Below are 12437 nucleotides of genomic sequence, written 5' to 3'. Positions count from 1 at the left end.
GGCATTGTAGCATAGGAGTCAACTCCTAGGGAGCAACATCACTTTGGGCCCTCAGTAAAATATTTGAGGGGGCCCAAGCCCCCCAAAGTTGATGGTCATTGCCAATTGTGCACTTGTGCCACATCTTGTGATCGATTATGCAAGAAGAGGCTTACCTGCCCCCCCCCCCATATTTTATTCAAGTTGGCATTCTTGCACTAAAGTGATATTTTTTTCACACTGTGAGAAGCCCTTCACCTGGATAAAAGGAAAACATTAGGTAGTTGATTGCTAGGAAGCAAGCCTTACTCAGGGTGATTCAAATTGCTGTGTAAATATCCATAGGACTGCATTGTAAAGTGACAGACCTATGCACACTTACTATTGAACTCTGTGGATTTTGCTTCTGAATAAACACACAAGGTAAGAATGAAAGCCTTGGCCTTCAGGGCTGATTGCAGCCCTCCACACCTCTCTTATCTGGCCCTTGGGATTCCTCCGGCCATTCCCCCTTTCCCTAGGCTGCATCTTTCACCATCACTGAGCTTCCTCTGTGTGCTTCTGCCTGGCTGTGAGGCGCTCCTGCAATCTGATAATGCCTCTTGCTTCCCTGGATGGAGAGGTGAATGGAAAAATTACAGCGCAATCCTGTATATAAATCCCACAGATTAATCGAGCAGGTTACCCCTCTTCAGTTTCTTCCAACCAGGGGGCACCCAAACCCCGCCCCTTCTGCTTAGCCCCGCCCAGCGTCCTGCGGGAAAAGGAACGCGACGTGTCCATAGAGTTAGCAATTAGTCACACTGCGGCAGTTCTTAGCAATACTTCCGGTCTTAACCTTATTTCCTCACTCCTAGCAAAAAAATAGGTTGCGGCCGAGTTTTCATCAGAGAGAATGACAAGGAAAGAGCTACACCGTCCTGCAACCATAGAGAGACGCAGCCTACGACAGCGCTCTGATTGTACCGGAAGTTGTATTTTTTCTGCTACCGTCAGCGAAGTGCGCCGGAAGTCCCGGGGGCATCGTCATCATCGCTGCGCCGGAAGTAGTCTCGGCGGACGGTGGTCCATCTAGTTGTAGGAGCGGTTGCTACCGACTTGGAAGAGCACTTGAGCCATGGCGGCTCCGGCGATTCCGCCCCCTCCGCCGCCGGGAGGGCCCCCCGGGGTGCCTGGAGGGGTGCCCGGGAAAGGGCCACCGGCGGCGGCCGCAGGAGGCGGCGGCGGCGCGAAGAGTGGAGAGGAGAGACTGAAGGAAATGGAAGCCGAGATGGCCCTGTGAGTGAAGCGGGGAGGCTCCCATTGCGGGGCCCTGTGTTGGGGGGGGGCAGCGAAGACCAGCCAAAATGATTTAATGGACGGAGGTGATGGGAGCTGGAAGTCTGGGGACACCTGGGAGATTTCAGGGGGGCCCTCCATCCCTCCCTCCCTGTCTTACAGCGACAGTCAATGTTGACAGTGAACACGCTGGAAAGAAAAGCGTTGCAGGTGCTAGGAAACGGGGCTGTGGAACCCAGGGCAGTGTTGGTAATGGGAGCTCCGAGTCTCCCTTGCGAGCTGGGATGCTTCCAGTTCAGAGCCCACCTTAGCCTTGTTCTCAGAGCTTACGCAAACCATTCCCTATTTTTTCCCTTCTGATTTCAGTATGGGGCAGAGCTGTTCTGAAGTGAATATTTCTCCAAACAGCCTGCTTTCCAACTCTTGGTGTGGTTTGACAATAGACTTTAAAACATTTGATGTTCTTGTCTGATGATGATGGTGGTGATTATTATTTGGTATTTATATCATGCCTTAATAGAAGTTAAAGTAGTGTCCATGGCCCCCTTTCCCCTCATTTTCTCTCCTCAACAGACCTGCGAAATTGATTAGGATGAAAAGTGATGCATATTCCAGAGTGAGCTTTGTTGCTGGCTGGGTGGGATTTGAACTTGGCCCTTCATGGTCCTCAGCAAGGATGTAATAAAAACAATCAAAATATCAAGCCAGTTGTTCAGATTAATAATGGAATGCTGTATGTGGAGCATTTGTATGGCAAAAGAATCATATAAATGTTATGGGTTCTTGTTTACAGGTTTGAGCAGGAGGTGCTGGGAGCTCCAGTATCCTTGCCTCCTGTTGCCCCTGTGGTAGAAGCTGTCCCAGTTGCCTTGGCAGTGCCAGCTGTGTCTGCAGTCCCCCCGGTCCCTGTCATCCGACCCATCATTGCCACCAACACCTACCAACAGGTGAGGAGTCTGCTTGAGACTTACTTTTGCAATGCAGGGTGCTTGCTGGACAGCTTTGAGGGACAGGGCTGTAGCTCAATGGTAGAAAACATACTTTGCATGCAAAAGGTCCTAGGTTGAAATCCTAGCATCTCCACTTGGGAATGGGAAAAAATCTCCTGCCTGAAACCCTAAAGAGCTGCTGCCCATGAGAACTGTATAGATAATGCTGAGCTAAATGGACCAGTGGTCTCACTCTATATAAAACAGCTCCTGGCTTTTGGCAGAAGCCTTGAAATCTGGTGCAGGTGAGGAAGGCTGAGCTTTGGGATTAGAGGTGTAGATTACACATTTGTAGTTTTCAAAATATATTGGTGCTGTCACTTTTCTACTTTGGCTGAAGCAGTAGTTGTTGATTTAGGTTTCTTTTATAAACAAGTAATAATAATAAAGTAGAAATAAAAATATGCACTCTCCCCACCCGACCATTCCATTATAACTATCCAACCTCCCAAAATTTCAGCACCTCTTGCGATAGTTTGACCCCTTTCCGTTTTAACAGCACAAATTCTACAAATATCTTCCATATCTCCTCAAAATCATTTCTCCTGCATATTCCCCGTCTTACCTTAATAACACATGTTAATTTGTCATTAATTGCTGTATCCCACACCTCTTTATACCATTCTTCCATTTTATATTCATCTTGCCCCTTGTTTATTTGTAGTATTTATTGTTGTTTTTCCCTTTCAAGTTATTTTGCGTCAATTAAATCTAGTCTCCAACCTGGTATCAGGCTTCAGGCCCAGAGACCGGAAGGAATAATTGAATTATATTCAATTATTTACTCCAAGATTTCCAAATATTTTACTGTCCTGGGTATTGATCCTTTCTTTGTTACTTCTACTATTTAAATGTAAGAGGTCCAATAATTTCTAATTGTCCATTTTTTTGTCTTCACAAGCCCTTTGCTTTAGATTCTTTTCCAGCCAGTAAGTTTGATGTCTGGCCCAGGGCTTGTGTCTTGCCCAGAAATTAAGTAGTAATGTTTATTATTTCACAACTCCAAATTACATTCCTGCTTGAAAAGTTCTTAAGGGCTTACCTGTATTCTTTGCTTCATAATACTTGTTCTTCAGAGTGAGAAATCCATCCTTTAAAGTATTTTCTCCCTGAACTCTCAGTTTCTGCTGCTTACTCCATGGCCAACAGAGCCTGCTCCCCCCACCCCGATTTAGGTTTTGATCAGTGTTTTGAAACAATAGAATATTTCTTTTTAGCACATAGGTAATACCGTGTGGTGTAATTCTACAACAAACCATTCCTATAGCACTAACACTGTGTTTTCTCTTCATTGCTACCTCACCCATTAAGTTGTGACGTGCAAGTCCTCTTTCAATCATGCCACTTTTATGTTCTATCCAGTATCTACCATGCTGCTGAGTGCAAGGCAGAATTGGCGCACACCATGCAAGTTAGATAGGCATTTGATCTACAGGAAGCAAGGATTACAGATAGTGTAGGGTTTTGGTATGATGCAGCAGAGCTGCCCTTAGGAAGCTGGGGTGAGGAGGATGAATGTGTGAATACTAAACTTTCGTACTTGACTGCTCATCTTACTTCACTGACATCTGTTCTTGCCATTTGTTTCTTTTCTTTCTTCCAGGTCCAGCAGAGTCTGGAAGCCCGAGCAGCAGCAGCAGCCACTGTGGTGGCCCCCATCGTGGCTCCTCCAGTGCCATTTGTGGGCCCAGGTATATAGCCAGTGCCTTTGTAATTCTATGCTTACCTGAGGGATGCAAAGCCTGTGTTCCTCCAGCTTTCATCAGCCTCAGCCACCATGGTTGGGGCTGGTGGAAGTTGTAATCCAGTGACCTCTGTAGGGTCACAGGTTCCCCACCACAACTGCAGTTATGTCAGATATTAAGTTGTGTCCCACCCAAAATGCTTAAGAGAATAACCAAGCAATTAAAACAGATTAATAAATTGTTAGGGCCCTAAGATCACATCAGCAGAGGAATGAGAAAGCTGTGGCCCTCCAGCTATTGCTGGACTACATTTACCATCATTCCTGGCCTTTGACCGTGTTGATTGGTGCTTATGGGAGTTGAAAGTCCAGCATCTGGAGAGCCACAGGCTCCTCATCTCAACTAAACTGAAAGAGCTAGGAATAAAACATTCAAGAACCTACAGGTCGCAGGCCTCAAAGAAGAAATAAGTTTTCAGCTAGCTTCAGCAGAGCAAGAGGGAAGTGTTCAAACAGAAATTCATACTTTGTTGACCCTGCAATAGAGTTCTTTTAAGTGTTTCCTCCAATCACACCTCATATGGAGACAGGGCATGCAGAAAGGGACTCTCCAGCTGACCTGTGGCCAGGCAGGCTCATATTGGAGAAGACGATCCCTTCAAGTATACTGGTTGTCAGTCATTTAGGTTTTAAAGGCTAATTGCCAGCACTGTGAATTCAGCCTTTTGCAAAGATTGTGAAATGGGCTTTGTATGTCCAAGGGCCATGAAATCCATTCTCTCTTCCCTCCAGCTGTCCCCCCGCAACGCCCCCCCATCCTCCGGCCGACCTTTGTGCCTCATGTTCTGCAGAGATCCGGTAAGCTGTCTTTTTTATTATTTGTTGGTTGTGTTCACCGTTCTGCAAGGAACTGGGAGTGGGAGGTTTGGTGGGATTCTTTGGAGGCAGATATGAAGCCATGGTTCAGTGGGAGTGCACATGATTTGTATGGATGAAGGCTCAGGTTCAGTCCCCGGGTTGAGGATATTGAGTAGCCGGGAACAGCCTCTGCTTTGAAGTTGATGGCAAAGTGCTGGTGATCAGGATTAGTCTGATTCAATATAGGTCATCTTATTAAGAGCAGGGATGGGGAATCTTTGTGCTTCCTGAAGTTGTTAGACTGCAGCTCATGTCATCCTTTACCGTTGACCATGCTGGCTGGGCTGTTGGGAGTTAGAGTCCAACAGCATCTGGAGAGCCAGTTTCCCCATCCTTGATGTAACATATCTTCTTCCTATTCAGCATAGACGTAGGCTTTCTTCCACCGATCCTCTTCCTGTGACTCTTCCTGATAAGCAGGTTTATCTTAAAAAGAAAAATCCTTTGGGTGTCTAGCCATGTTTCCATTATAGCACAAGGTATGGGTGGCTTTAAAGAGTGTTACCCTTCTTCCCCATGGATTTCTATCGATGGCTGCTAGGACCGATGGCCGTATTTAACACCCACTATTCGAGACAGTATGGCTATGAATGCCAGTTGCTGGGTATCAGAAATTTGGAGAGAGCTGTCACTCTCAGGTCCCGCTTGTGGGCTTCCCATAGATATCTGGTTGGCCACTAGGAAAACAGAATGTTGGACTAGATGGGCCTCTGGCGTGATGTGCCTATTGTGCCTCACAGCATTTGCACAGAAGTGAACGCACATCACTCCATACCCTGTTGTCTCTGGGGCTCTCAAGGAATCCAGAGGCTTTTTGGGGTTCAGCTGACTTTGAAGGAAAAACCAATAGCTTCTTCCCCTGTGAGCCACAGCGTATTTTATTTATTTTTTAATTTCTGTACTGCTTTATATTTTTAATAAAAACCTCAAAGCATATTAAATCAATAAATCAATAAAATAATAGCTGGGCGATGTTCCTCCGGCCTCATGAGGAGCTTCTTCAGTAGGGCTGGTGAATCTGGGCCTCGCCCCCTAGGCCAGGTGGAAAGGGCCTTGCAGGGAGCGTATAAACCGGTCAATGAATGGAAAGTATGTTTTTCTGAATGCAAAGCTTTTTAATTACATTTCTAAGCTGCCCAGCCCAAGGGTATAGAAACTGAAGGTTGGGTGGGCAGAAAACACCAGAAAACACCATGCCTTTATTGGTCAGTGTGCTGAGTGCTGCCTAACATTGATTTCTAATTATTACTCCATTTTCTTTTTTGCAGGTGGCCCTCGTCCTCTGCCAATGCGGCCTCCTCATCACCAGTCTATGGTGGGGCCCCCCATGTCAGGCCCCCAGGGCCCCCCAATGCTTATGGGTCCCCCAATGCAGAGAGCACCTGGCCCGCCCCTGGGGGGCATAGGGCCCATGAGATCTGGTCCCCCAGTGAGTTTCTTTTTCTTTGGCGAGAGGGCGGGGGTGGTATCTGTTTTTCCGGTTCTTGAGGCTGCTCTCTGCTTCTGTGCCAGAGTTCACTCAGAGGGGAATAGATTGGGACATGCCAGTGTAGACCAAAGGGGAATACATGGGGCTACTGGGAAAGAAGCAGGAGGGAACTGCTCCTTCTTTAGCCCAATGTTTCTCAAACTTGGGTCCCCAGCTGTTATTGGTCTACCTTATTTATGTACCCCTATGATGTTTTAGTTTATAATTCTGTATTGTGTTTTATCTCTGACTATCGGTCGAATAAAGGAAATTGATTGATTGATTGGTCGACAGCTCCCATCATCCCTAGCTAGCAGGACCAGCAATCAGGGATGATGGGCGTTGTAATCCAACAACAGTTGGGGACCCAGGTTTGAGAAACCTTCTTTTCTAGAAGTCTGATTCAGAACTATTATCAAGCATTAGGATGTGCCCAACGGGGGCAGGTGACTGGGGATGAGAGCTGGAGATCATCCTTTATTATGTTGCCAGACTGGAAATGAACAGCCTGAGTATTTGGCGCTATGTGACTTAGCTGCTTCTGTGCTGTAAAACCCATGACTCGCCTTACTCCTACCAAACCTTCACAAGCACGTACAAGGGGAAAGCTTTTTGGGAGCGGCTGGTGTTCGGTTTTATTTACGTGGGTGTCCCCCCCCCCCCACTTCAGCCAGATCACTAGTATAACAGGGTAGTCCCTATCCTTAAGTGTGAAGTCTAAAGGTGCAAGGTATGAAAGAAAAATGCATTAGGAAGTGGAACAAAATAAACAAACTTTGGCGCAAGTTCTCAAGTAACAGAGACTTGCAGGTTCGAAGTGGGATGGGGACTTGATCAGCTTCAAACTTCAGATATTAGCGTTGAACTTGCAAAACTGACACTGATTGCTGCCTGCCTTTTGGCTAGGTTGGGCCAGGGATCCCCGTCGGTCCTCTGGCGCCGCTGGTGCCTGTTCCTCGACCCGTGGTGGTGCCCCCCAAAGTGAACCCCACTGTCATCCAGGCTGCTCCCACAGTGTATTCTGCCCCGCCAGTGAAGAAGCAAGAGGTTAGTAGTGAGCATGCCGAATGAAGGCCACATTATTTTTTATTATTACTGTTTATTGCATTTGTATCCCATCTTTTTCCCCCAAGGAGCTCAAGCACGTGGTTCTCCCCTTATCCATTTTATCCCCGCAACAACCCTGTGTGGTAGGTTGGGCTGAGACTTGGCAGTGCCTGACCAAGGTCACCCAGTGAGCATTATGGCTGAGGGGGAATTTGCTTCCTGGGTCCTAGTCCGGCGCTCTAGCCACTACACACACAGTTTAATTTCCCCAAGTGTCCAGTGCGTGGATCCTTTCTGACACTGTGCGGGAAGTTGTTGAACTGTGCCGCTTAAGATTACCTTTGCCGGGCAGTTCTGGCAAGGTGGAGGCATCTGAAAAAGGGCCTCCGATATGTACTACAGTGGTGACATCACAGCCCTTCCTCTTCCTTCTGCAGGAAGAGCATCGGGAGCCCCCGCCCCCTGTGGTGGAGGAGAAGGAGCCGGTTGGGATGGAGGAGCCTGTGATAGGTCCAAGTATGCCAGAGGCGGAGCCCGTTCCAATGGTGGATGTGAGGAGCCTGCAGCCACTACGTGGGCACGAGCAGCCACCCGCGCGGGGGAAGCGATCTCGGGGGCCCGATGCTGGATTTGTACCTGTCGAGGTAAGGAGCAGTGGTGGCTTCCCACTAGAAATGGGCAGAAACTGTTGGGGAAGAGAGGTGAGATACCTCTGCAGCAGAAGTTGCTCCCACTTACAGTCACCACACAGAGGCAGCTTAAGGTCCAAAACAGTTTACCCCTGTAGAAGATAAGGCTTCAGTAAAGCAGCTCCAGACCTTGATATATGCATACAGCTTGTATGTAGACTTTTTATTCTGACAGATATATACATACAAGTGCAAAATATTTCTATATTCAAGATATAACACAGACTCCAACTCATGGACAGACTCACGGGCTGACACACTACAGCAAAAAACCCGGCCACCATGAGCTGGCATGCTCATGGTATGGTTACTGGGCTGTTACCATAGCAACAGGCTTCACTGACCTTGTACCTGTTGGCTTATCTCATACATGGGTGATTTATGCTCATGAAGGAAATTAGCTCCTTCCTCCATTTCCAGTTCCTCCAACAGGGTAAATGAGAGTGTGAGGGGGAAGAGAGTCTGGTTCAGTCAACCTACCTACTCTGAGGTCACCAGGCTAGAAACAAATTTCCATTTGAAACAAATTCTTGAAGTGGTCTTTTGCCTAATCAGCACATTCTCTCTCTTCCCATCCCCGCGGGGCCAGCCTGTTGTAGAGAGCACACCAGAGGACAAGAAGAAAATGAAGCAGGAAAAGCTCAAGCGCTGCATCCGCACAGCTGCTGGGACATGCTGGGAGGACCCCAGCCTACTTGAATGGGATTCTGGTGAGTGTCCATCGTCCCGTGGGTTGGTGAACAGTCAAAAATACTGGCACGAATCCTCATTGCAAGGGACTGTTCCCTCAAGCTTGGGGTTAGTTGACACTAGTGGTTGACCATAAATGCTTTCATATTTAAACTTCTGTTTGAATTAAATGTTAATTCAAGGTTAACAAACTTCATCAAGCCTAACTTGAATTTTGAGACTTGGATAATAAACTATTAAAATTAGACAGGTTTGGGGAAAATAACACACAATTTTACTGCTGTTTGAAGGCCGAGGAGTCACAGAAGACACTGAGGACTAGTACCTCGACTGCTGCAAATCATCCTGCTTTCCTTTTGCCCATATACTTTGCCGTCTTGAGGGCCAGAAACTTGTTATGCCAGGAAAGGGTTCAACAAATTGTAAAAAGGGCCAATTGCCCAGCCTCATGTCTTGTGCTCTTCCTCCCTTCCTCTCTCCCCTCCCCCAGATGATTTCCGGATCTTCTGTGGCGACCTGGGCAATGAAGTGAACGACGACATCCTTGCACGCGCTTTCAGCCGCTATCCCTCCTTCCTGAAGGCCAAGGTCATCCGGGACAAGCGCACCGGCAAGACGAAAGGCTATGGCTTTGTCAGCTTCAAGGACCCAAACGACTATGTCCGTGCCATGCGGGAGATGAATGGTGAGAGACTGCCTGAGCTGCGGACCCAGTTCATGGGAGTGGAATCCTAGAATTCCGAGGGTTGGGGTGCCTGGTCCCTATTGGGCGGTGGGTAGGGAGAACTAGGAGCTGTATGCTCACTCCCAGTGGAGCCCCTGCTCTGCTGAAGTGGGGAAAGATCATGGGTCAGGGGCAGAGCATGCACTTCGCATGAAGACAGTCCCAATTTCAGTTCCTGGCATTTCCAGAAGCAAGTAGCAGGCAATGAGAAGAACCTTTGCTTGAGACCTTGGAGCACTGCTGCCAGGCAGAGTAGATGGAACTAGACTAGACAAACCCAGTACAGTGGTACCTTGGTTCTCAAACTTAATCCGTTCTGGAAGTCCATTCCAAAACCAAGGCGTGCTTTCCCATAGAAAGTAATGCAAAATGGATTAATCCGTTGCAGACTTTTAAAAACAACCCCTAAAACAGCAATTTAACATGAATTTTACTATCTAACGAGACCATTGATCCATAAAATGAAAGCAATAAAAAAAAAATGTACTGCAGTCACACAATCAATCAATCAATCAGTCAATCAATCAGTAGGTGAACTGGGTTCCATGCAGTCACAAAAACAAAACACAAAATAGCAAAAACAGACAGACCTCAAAACGGAAGCGTCGCACTCAAAATGGAACATGTTTGGCTTCCAAAAAAAGGTCACAAACCGGAACACTTAACTTCCAGGTTTGCAGTGTTTGGGTTCTAAGTTGTTTGAGTACCAAAGCGTTTGAAAACCAAGGTACCACTGTAGTCTGTATCAGGCAGCTTCCTGTATTTAAGGCAGCAATATGTCTACTTGTTTTCTGAATCTTTCCAACGTTTAATACTATGGGGAATTGGCCAGCTCCTCACCTGCCAGCACTGTTGTGCTGGATCTTGAAGGCCCTCTTAGCATCTTTAAAGCTACTATTACTATTACTGTTTACTGCCTAAGGTCCCAGGGCAGGTCATAAAGTGCAACATTAAAAACATTATAATCACAAGTGTAGGGTGAGTCCTAAAACACTGCATCTCGGGTGTCAAAGGACAAGGTAAAAGAAGTGTGTATTCAGCATATGATGGAAACTGTAGGGAAGGTGTCAGGGGCACCTCTCTGTGGAGGGAGTTCCACAGACTAAGAGCTGCCACAAAGAATGCCTTTTCCTGGGCTGCAGCCACTGAGCTTTTGAAAGCGATGGAACTATCAAGAGGGCTCACTGCTGATGTTCAACACCTGAAAGGATCTGTAACATGACATACATCTCGATGAAGGAGCAGGCCAAAAACATGTTTACCTTTAATCTGGTGTACATTTCGAGGAATATGACAGACTTCAGGTGCTCCTGCTTGGGGAAGTCTCCAGGGTTGCTCAATTCCCACATTAGTTGTTCAGTTTGATGGCGTAACTGGAGGCCATTGGCACAACATATTATGTTGAAGCCCTGGGGTGTCAGCCAGTGAATTAACCAAGGGTGGCTTGGGAAACAGCTCCACGTTTCTCCAGCCACACAAGGTTAGCTGGCTTGGACAGGACAGTTTTACTGAACCTTCCTTCCTCTCTCTCTGCCTCCCCGCCCTCCTCTTCCCACCAATCTCTCCACTGTTCTTTCTTGTGTGTCTGCGGCAGGAAAGTACGTCGGCAGCCGGCCCATCAAGCTGCGCAAAAGCATGTGGAAAGATCGCAATATTGACGTGGTGCGCAAGAAACAGAAGGAGAAGAAGAAGTTGGGGCTGAGGTAACGAGGTGCAGGATGCTGTTGTCTGCTGTTCACCCATGAGCCCCTTGAAGCAAGGAATTGTCTGTAGACCTGTTCGATCCTGCTCTCTGCTGGAGAAGACGGCAGGAAGAAGCTGCCGGCAGGAGATTGGAAGTGCTTTGTTACTCCATCAGTCCGAGGCCTCTTCCATGTAGAAGATGCGTGTGTGTTCTCTCTTTGTCATACACAGACAAACCCCCATTAGCTCTGCCGTCTAACAGCAGCTTTGTGAGTTCATTGCTGAGGAGTCGCAACCTGCAAACTCAGCTGAGGGATAGTTTGTGCGTAACAACAACTTCCGTGGACAAAAGTCTTCTTACCCAATAAAGTTGTGTGTATCTTTTTTTTTCTTACTACATCCATTCAGCTTGTCTTCTGTGTAGTTATTCCCTCTCTAGTTTCCCTGTGACCAATATGACCTATTGTGGGTCCCCCACTTTTTTTTTTACTTTTTTTAAAGACAGATGCTAGAGCTTGTGCCCCTCCAGGCTGCTGGACTGCATCTTCCCTGACTATTGGCCAGGGCTGGTACGAGTTGGAGGCCACCTGGTTCCCCATCCCTGGGCTAAATGGCCATCTGCCACATTCTTGGCTCTAGACAATTCCTTCTGTTGTGGTGCCCCTTCTGGAAGGAGAGTGCCTGGTTGATAAACTTTCTTCCTGTTCCATAAAGCTCTAACCCCATGTTGGTTCTAGATAAGACATAGCAGCCCCCAAGAGATTGCCTTGAGTCTGTGATACTAGTGGCTGAATCTTGTAGCCAGACTGGGCCTCGTGAGACCCTGAAAAGCTACATGTAGGTTAACGTGATTCCTGTGATGCGGTTGCTCATTGTGGTCCTGGAAAGCCGGTTGTTGTTGGTTTTTTTTAGATTTTATCCAAAAGGCTTGACTTACAAGCAAAGTGTTTAGAGGTTAATATCCCCCCCTTATTTGATTTAACATTTAGCTTTCCATCCCTATTCTTCTCCAAGCCCCCAAGGTTCCCCCTCTCCCCTCCAAGCAAAGACCTCGTCAAAGTCCTAGGAAAGCAGCCTTCTTCCAGGTAAACCTGTTTGTCTCTACTCTGACTAGCAGCGTCTCTCCTTTTTAAGGAAATTATTTTCAAGCTGTTCTAGGAAATGCTGAGGTTTCTTGGAAGCTTATCAGAGGAAATTGGGGTGGGAGGGGCGTGGAACTATCGTTCAGCATTGGAGTGCATGCTTTGCATAGGAACCTAATCAAGCCCTGCTGGGTCACCTAGTCCAG

General features: G+C 47.3%; 2 protein-coding genes across 2 annotated transcripts in view; both read left to right on the top strand.

The window, feature by feature from the left end:
* The window catches only part of ETV2 (ETS variant transcription factor 2), a 226159-nt gene that overhangs the window by 150188 nt on the left and 63534 nt on the right, over positions 1–12437 (top strand). The gene's annotated exons all lie outside the window — the stretch shown is intronic.
* Positions 1018–11552, top strand: RBM42 (RNA binding motif protein 42). Its single transcript, XM_079986142.1, has 10 exons — positions 1018–1257; positions 2051–2204; positions 3850–3937; positions 4723–4788; positions 6117–6277; positions 7223–7363; positions 7801–8007; positions 8642–8762; positions 9233–9427; positions 11061–11552. The coding sequence occupies exons 1-10, from the start codon at positions 1097–1099 to the stop codon at positions 11171–11173; spliced, it is 1407 nt and encodes a 468-aa protein (XP_079842268.1). The 5' UTR covers positions 1018–1096; the 3' UTR covers positions 11174–11552.

Source organism: Podarcis cretensis (genome assembly GCF_951804945.1).
Source record: "Podarcis cretensis genome assembly, chromosome: 8".
Lineage (NCBI taxonomy): Eukaryota > Metazoa > Chordata > Lepidosauria > Squamata > Lacertidae > Podarcis > Podarcis cretensis.
The sequence above is the reverse complement of the archived record's forward strand: the minus strand, read 5'-3'. Positions and strand labels throughout refer to the sequence as shown.

What these genes read in the sequence shown, in the direction of transcription:
- RBM42 (XM_079986142.1), top strand. Translation starts at nt 1,097, where the DNA reads ATGGCGGCTCCGGCGATTCCGCCCCCTCCGCCGCCGGGAGGGCCCCCC. An exon ending in CCTACTTGAATGGGATTCTG is followed by an intron (nt 8,763 to 9,232) that starts GTGAGTGTCCAT and finishes CCCCTCCCCCAG; the next exon opens with ATGATTTCCGGATCTTCTGT. An exon ending in TGCCATGCGGGAGATGAATG is followed by an intron (nt 9,428 to 11,060) that starts GTGAGAGACTGC and finishes TGTCTGCGGCAG; the next exon opens with GAAAGTACGTCGGCAGCCGG.